Raw genomic sequence first — 7,917 nt, 5'->3', positions numbered from 1 at the left:
TTCAAACACTAGGAATTATTTTAGTAGAAATTCAGTTTTTCCAATTTGTAATTAGAAAATATATACTGAAAAAGAAATTATTGTAATTGCATTTTCTCTCACACATACAACTCAAAAATAGACTTCTCCACCTCCAGGTATTTATTCACAAAATGCTGGAGTAACTCAGCAGGTCAGGCAGCATCTCAGGAGAGAAGGAATGGGTGACGTTTTGGGGTGAGACCCGAAACGTCACCCATTCCTTTTCTCCTGAGATGCTGCCTGACCTGCTGAGTTACTCCAGCATTTTGTGAATAAATACCTTCGATTTGTACCAGCATCTGCAGTTATTTTCTTACTTCTCCACCTCCAAGTATGTTCTATTATTCTTAAGCACTTTGACAAAATAATTAGTTGTATGTCTGTCAACCATATATTTCTGAGGCATGAGAGAGGAAGGAATAATTGTTTTTATTCAAATTCTCTCTTTTGTGGAGTATATTAAAGGCCTCATGAAAAAAAGTTTAAAAAAATTAATTTGCATACTAGTTGAAGCTAACATTCTTCTTAGTAGCTCCACTGACATTAGGAAGATTTCACCCACATCCACCAGCACAATTCCACAGAGCAGGCAGAATTACCTTGGAGCCACCCACCTGGTGTCTAAATTGCAATGCCAGCCTATTAGATGATTTCACCGAGATCCCAGGGTTCTCATGGCTTGAGCCTATTATTTCTGATGAAGTTGTTTTAACAACGCAGAGTGCATCACGACAGCTTGGCGGATATATTCAAGATGAAAAAGAATTATATTGGTGCATTCTGGTATCAAAGGAATTCAAAAATTTATGCAAAAGTATCTGTGGAATTCTCTGCCTCAGAAGGCAGTGGAGGCCAATTCTCTGAATGCATTCAAGAGAGAGCTAGATAGAGCTCTTAAGGATAGCGGAGTCAGGGGGTATGGGGAGAAGGCAGGGACGGGGTACTGACTGAGAATGATCAGCCATGATCACATTGAATGGCGGTGCTGGCTCGAAGGGCCGAATGGCCTCCTCCTGCACCTATTGTCCATTGTCTACTTTGAACATAAAGTACTCTCCCAAAACTGTCGGTTCAAAGCTTAACGTCAGTTTAACATACTCGTATTTGATGCCTCATCAGGAATCTAGCGAGGCTCAAATATAAAGATTGATATTTTGATGAGATGCTGGAGGATGCTAGTGTCAAAACTAGAAAAAAGAAATAAGAAAAGATCACGATACACCAAGAAACGATACACCGATTCTTGCATTTGTTTTAGTATTAGTATTTCAACTGCAAATTAAAACTAACATAAATAAATCCTACTGACAGTCTGAAGTCTGCTGCCTTCCTGAACAAGGTGTAATTGAAATGAAATCTATAACTCCAATCATTTCAATTTCTGAATCAGATACGAAAACGCATTTATTTATAATTTTACGGTAGTATTACATGTATCCTTGCACAGTTCAGTTCCTTTAAAAGCTTGAATTCCGTTAATATTCTCCCCAAACCTTGTGAAGCACAAGACATGCTGTACACAAAAACAGTTTGTCAGTCATAAGAATGAACATTTTTACAAAAAACATAAGGTGCCTATGGCATCTTTTCCTTTTCCCTAGGGAAAACTCTTAGCATTACAATGTATGGAAACAGTTTTATTTTTAAACATTTCATGACAATCTCAGTTTTGGAGTTCCACCTCCATTTCTGCTGCCTCTTCTGGAACGTCACAATTCATTTCTTCGGGTATCTTTGTTTGCCCAACATCTTTGATCTCAGCTATTTCAATTTTAGGCAAAGGAACTCTCCAAAACTGAAATGAATTGTACCCACAAGGTACTTCATTCCATGGTGCATTCTAGGAGGAAAATAATACACATTATTTTAAAAGAATGTCAAGTCCCAGCTAACAAATACGAAACAATGATCATCCAAATACAATGCCTTGGCCTATCCATTTCGAACAGATCCATCTTGCCACACAACTGATATCAATGTTCAAAGAATTCAAAACTTCCATCTTGCCAGCTATATGATAACCTGATCATTTCTATTCCCAGAAGCGCATGGGTTTGACTCTGATCCCAAAACATCAACTCTTAGATATTATTTCTTAGCTTCTTAACCCCGACTGCAATACTCACCAATTTAATTCTCTATACCGATGGCTCCAACATGCACCGCAATGTTTGGCTCTTCCGCATTTCTCTGCAGCAGGGCCTGAACCCTTACCTTGATAAGCTCAGTCTCCAAGAAGGCAATACACTATACCGTCCTCTCTCTGGTTACTGAATCACTTATCTATATACTAAAACTCCTGAACTATAGCCAAAACGGTACACGATAGCGCAACAATTTTGGCCCACCTTACTCACCGTCGTCCCTTTGGTCCTATTGGAAGAAGTTTAATTTAAATCGGTGTTATTTATTTAAAGTTATTCGCATTCTTAAGTTTAAATTTATCTCCTAGGGAGGGAGGGGGTGGACGGGAGGGAGGATAAGGGGGGTTGAGGGGGATGGAGTGTGCGGGGAGGGAAAGGGGGGAGGGGAGGGGGAGGAGGAGAGGGAGGAAGGAGGGAGGGGAGAGGTCGAGAGAGGGGGAAGGGAGGGAGGATAAAGGGGGGGTTGAGGGATATGGAGTGGGGAGGGGAAGGGGGGAAGCGGAGGGGTAGGGGAGGGAGGGCAAAGGAGGGAGGGGGGAGAGGGAGGAGAAGGGAGGGGGAGGGGGAGGAGAGGGTGCTGCACCAATGCAGGTTTGGGCCCAACGGATCCACGGTCTAGTTATTATTACTATATTTTTACACTTTACCCATTGCACCTAAGTTTTCTATTCATTCTCAGGATGTACGTTTTTCTGCCAATGGGTGATACTTACTTCTCATCTCTAATTCAATTTTTTTTTACAGTTGCAGGCAATTAAGAACTAACAGCATTGATGGGAGTAGAATTACATAAAGGTCAGACCAGACAAAGATGTTAGATTTTCTTCTCAGAAGGATTTTCTTCTCGGCTTACTAAATTGATCCACTTTTTGGAGGAGGTGACAAAGGTGATCTTTCAGCGTAGGACGGTGGATGCTGTCTATATGGATTTTAATAAGGCATTTGATAAAGTCTCCAATGGTAGGCTGATTCAGAAGATTAAACAATTGAACCATTGAAGATGTACAGGATTATCAGTGACTTGGTCATATTGATTCAGAACTGGCTTACTGATAGAAGACAGAGGGTTGTGGTGGAAGGATAATATTCAGGCTGGAGGCATGTGGCCAGTGGAGGTCCGCAGGGATCTGTGCTGGGACCTTTGGTCTTTGTTATATATAAATGACTTGGACAAAAATGAGCCAGTTAGTAAGTTTGCAGATGACACCAAGATTGTTTGGGTTGCAGACTGTGAGGAAGGCTGTCAAAGTATACAGCGGGATATAGTTCAGCTACAGAAATGGACGGAAAAATGGTAGATGTTGTTTAAGCCAAGCAAGTGTGAGGGTGATGCGCTCCGGGGTGGTCAAATGTAAGGGGAAAATATACAATGCATTGATGTACAAGGAATGTGGGTCCAAACTCATAACACCCTGAAAGAGGCAACACAAGTAGATAGAGTGGTAAAGAAGGCATGCTTGCCTTCATATAGGTTGGGGCATTGATGCTATTTTATAGGACTTTAGTTAGGCTGCATTTGGAGTATTGCATGCAGTTCCAGCCCCATTACAGGAAGGATGTGGAGGCTTTGGAAAGGGTAGAGGACATTCATTAATCCAGATTTTTTTTAAACAAATCCAGTAGTTGGATGACACTAAAATTTTAATTGCAGATTTATTCTATTCTATTCTAAAAAAAATCTATTCTATCCTATTCTAAAAAAAAAATCCATTCTATTCTATTCTAATTACTCAAAAGTGAATTTCCCATCAGCAGTGATCTGAATAATCCTAGGCAATGCTTTTTATGTGGACAAAAAGATGCCGGCAAGCACCAATTAAAAATTGAGCTCCCATTATCAATAATTATTTTCCATCAATATATCCCCCACTCCGTTTTGATTTTGTGACCAATCCACCTAAATTAAACTAATAACAAAAAAGTATAAAATCAAATTAAATGTCTATAAAAGAGAATAAGTTTTAAAAACTATTTTGAGGTGCCAGCACACCAAATCGGCACGTACCGTCATAAAAAAACAATGGCTCCAGGCTTCTGTAAACTAAAGGGGTAAAGATGTTGCTAATGTTGTGGCAAATGTAGAGCTATCGTACACAGTGCTTAATTACCCCATTTTCGGAGTTCCATGGCCTCAGGAGATTCCTACCATGCTTTGCTCTCCCCTCTCTTCCAGTGACAACCCAATTCGTATTCTTCTAAAAACCAAAGTCCACTTCAACAAAATGTGATCATCCTTAACGTGTGGCTTGGGTTGATACTCCACTGAAAAAGTAATTAATGACTGTACTCATACAGAAGTGATCTCAGTATTCCTGCTCAGTCTGAAGAAGGGTCTCGACCTGAAACGCCACCCATTCCTTCTCTCCTGAGATGCTGCCTGACTTGCTGAGTTACTCCAGCTTTTTGTGATACCAGTATTCCTGAAGTGCTTTACTGTCAAAACCAATAAAGTGTTTATCAGCTTTGGCAGTAGCCAATGCAACAGGATTGGAGATCTCGGGGGAAAAAAGGATTAGTTTAAGAATAGTGCAAGAGACAGAGGTTCCATGGATTAAAAGGCAATTTTTTAACTCCTGCATACACAGCTAGTGTGTTGCATGGCTGAGCACTGAAATGCCACACTCTGTTAAGGCCAGGCAGCTGGAGGTTCAGGGATTTTGGTTAGGCTGCAGGATGATAGACTGACACCAGAATAAGGTGTATCATTTGAGGGAAGCATATAGAAGCCCAGCATAAATGGCAGCAGGAGTACACTACTTCCCAAACTACCCTCTCCTTCAACATACCACACTAAGTCCCTCTCTCCTATTGCAGAGGCTGTGGATCCCATTTTTGGCTTCATTGGCCATCTTAGAATTGGAGTGGCAACCAAGTCATCCATGACCCCAAGGAACTTCCTTAGAGAGTTAGGCAATTAAATACTTTTGAAGTGCAGACACTGTTGTGCTGTTGGAAACATGGCAGAACATTTGCACACAGCAAGTTCCCACAGTGGCTCCTAGTGGAATTATACACCATACACAGTGCTGGAATGAGCTCCCAGATGGAAAGTGTTTGACTGGAAAGGGTACAGAGCTGGAAAAGGGACAGAGAAGATTTATGAGGATGTTGCCAGGAAAAGAGGGTCTGAGCTATAGGGAGGTTGAGTAGGCTGAGACTCTATTCCTTGGAGCACAGGAGGATGAGGGGTGATCTTATTGAGGTGTATGAAATCATGAGAACAGATCGGGTAGATGCACAGTCTTTTGCCCAGAGTAGGTGAATCGAGGACCATAGGACATATGTTTAAGGTAAAGAGGAAAAGATATAATAGGAATCTGAGACCCCAACAAGGGGCAGTGGGTGTATGAAACAAGCTTCCAGTGGAGGTCGTTGAAGCAGGGACTATCCCAATGTTTAAGAAATAGTTAGGCAGATACTTGGATAGGACAGTTTGGGGATATGGAGCAAACGTAGGGAGGTGGGACCATTGTAGCTGGGACATGTTGGCCGGTGTGGGCAAGTTGGCCCGAAGGGCTTGTTTCCATACTGTATCATTCTATGACTTAATCATGGAGAGATGTGCCCACTCTTACAATTCAGTTTCCCTTGGTGAAACTAGTCATGCTGCAACCTGTGAAGATGGGACATACAAACCAACCATTTCTCCCATGCCAAATGTAGCCTTTTATTGAGCAAATGGCTGTTTTGGATAAAATAATTAAAGTGTTTTCCATTTCAATCGGTCTGTTCATTGAAACAATAGACATACACTTCCTCTGGTATCATACAATAATGATTAGGACCGGTTTGCCCCACAATAGATGGCACTGAAAAAAATGATCGATTCCTTAAGTGTACACTAAATATGCATGGAGAACGTTGTCGAGCTGCATTCAACAATTCCTTTCTGCCACAATACAAAAGTGATTCCAACCAAACCCCTATATTTGTAAGAAGGAATTGCAGATGTCGGTTTAAACCGAAGATAAGAAACAAAAGGCTTGGTAAATGTAAAAATTGTCCCTAGTGGGTGTAGGATAGTGTTAATGTACGGGGATCGCTGGGCGGCGCGGACTTGGTGGGCCGAAAAGGCCTGTTTCCGGCTGTATATATATGATATGATATGATACGAAGGAGGGTCTCGACCCGAAACGTCACCCATTCTTCCTTCTCTCCAGACCCGCTGAGTTACTCCAGTATTTTGTGTCTATCTTCCCAATATCTGTAAAGCAACATCTGCTTAAAGTAGAAGGGTTTGCGAACGCGACTCACCGGCGGCGGTGCATGTGGCGGTGGTGCAGAGCGGGTGGGAGCGGTGCTGGTGTCCCGCTGCTGCAGCGCACCCGCTTGCTGCACGCCCTGCGGCCGGGCACGGGCGCCGCCGCCGCCGCGGTCCCTGGGGCTCGCGCTGGGGCTCGCGCCGTGCCTCGCCCCCTCCGCCCGCTTGCACTCAGGCTGCAGCCGACCCGGATCCTGCTCGGCCGCGTGCAGTTTCCTCTTGGCGCGGCGCTCGGGGTTGGGCAGCGGCTCCACGCTCTTGCAATCCACAAACAAGGAGATGAAGCGTTTGCTGACGGGACAACACGACACTATATCTTCGGCTTTCCTTTTCGACATCAGCTGGCGCTTCAAGTTGCACTGCCTTTCGCTCCACTAAATTCAAACCGCCTCCGACTCAATTAACCTTTCAACCAGTGCTGCGACAAGCAGACTTCCCCTTGCAACAAGGAACAAAAAAACACTGCAATGCCCCCCGGAGACTGGAGGCCAAAACTGTCAAAGTAAATCAAGAAATATTTAAAAAATACGGGATATGCCCAGTACGTCAGGTATCTAAAACAAAGTCAACGTTTCTGATGCATTTGCAGGTCACAGATCAGTCCCATATAATACCTTGTGGGCTAACCAGACACAATATCAGAGGCTCCCGAGATGAGGCTTTCCACTCTAGGACATCCAAGGTGTCTCTTTTCTTCAGGAAACGTGTTTCCCCCCCTGCTGTTGTGGATGGAGATCTTAACCTTGTGTCAGTGCTCCTATTTCTGTTCTCACTCCCCCTCCTCCCAGATGGAACAACAATAGAGTCCAGCTGATCCTCAACTTTCACTCCATCAACCCCATCTGGCATTTCCACAGCCTTCAACGTGATCCCACCATCTATCACATCTTGTAGTCCCCATTCGGGTTTCCGTAGAGACTGCTCACTCCACAACACATTAATTTGCTCATCACTTCCAACCCAACCCATCCCCAACCCAGGTACTTTGCCCCACAATCATGAGATGTATCACCTGTCACTGCGCCTCATCGCCTATGTCCATCCAGAGACCCCAGCAGCCACGTAAGACAGAGGTTGCACTGATTGGTTGAATTTTTTGAAGATGTAACCAGAAATATTGATGAGGGCAGAGCTGTAGACGCTGTATATATATGGATTTCAGCAAGGCATTTGACAACGTTCTGCATGGTAGGCTACTCTAGAATGTTAGATCACATGGGACCCAAGGAGAGATAGCGGACTGGATAGAAAATTGGCATAATTGAAAGAAACAGAGGATGGAGGTAGGTTTGGACTGGGGGCCTGTGACTAGTGGTGTGCATCGGGGTTTGGGACTGGGCCCATTACTGTTTGTCAACTATATCAATGATTTAGATGAGAATATACAAGGCATGATTAGCAAGTTTGCAGATGACATTAAAGTGGGTGGTAGTGAATATGGTTATCAAAAGTTGAAGCAGAATTTTGATCGGTTGGACAGGTGGGCTGATG

General features: G+C 43.4%; 1 protein-coding gene across 1 annotated transcript; it reads right to left on the bottom strand.

The window, feature by feature from the left end:
* Window positions 1–237: 237 nt before the first annotated feature.
* On the bottom strand, window positions 238–6,874 carry LOC144592416 (uncharacterized). Its single transcript, XM_078396994.1, has 2 exons — window positions 6,420–6,874; window positions 238–1,861 (listed from the first exon to the last, which is right to left on the bottom strand). The coding sequence occupies exons 1-2, from the start codon at window positions 6,762–6,764 to the stop codon at window positions 1,685–1,687; spliced, it is 522 nt and encodes a 173-aa protein (XP_078253120.1). The 5' UTR covers window positions 6,765–6,874; the 3' UTR covers window positions 238–1,684.
* Between the last annotated feature and the right edge of the window lie 1,043 nt (window positions 6,875–7,917).

Source organism: Rhinoraja longicauda, chromosome 3 (assembly GCF_053455715.1).
Source record: "Rhinoraja longicauda isolate Sanriku21f chromosome 3, sRhiLon1.1, whole genome shotgun sequence".
Classification (NCBI taxonomy): domain Eukaryota; kingdom Metazoa; phylum Chordata; class Chondrichthyes; order Rajiformes; family Arhynchobatidae; genus Rhinoraja; species Rhinoraja longicauda.
Note: the sequence above shows the minus strand (reverse complement) of the source record. Positions and strands in the feature narration are given on the sequence as shown.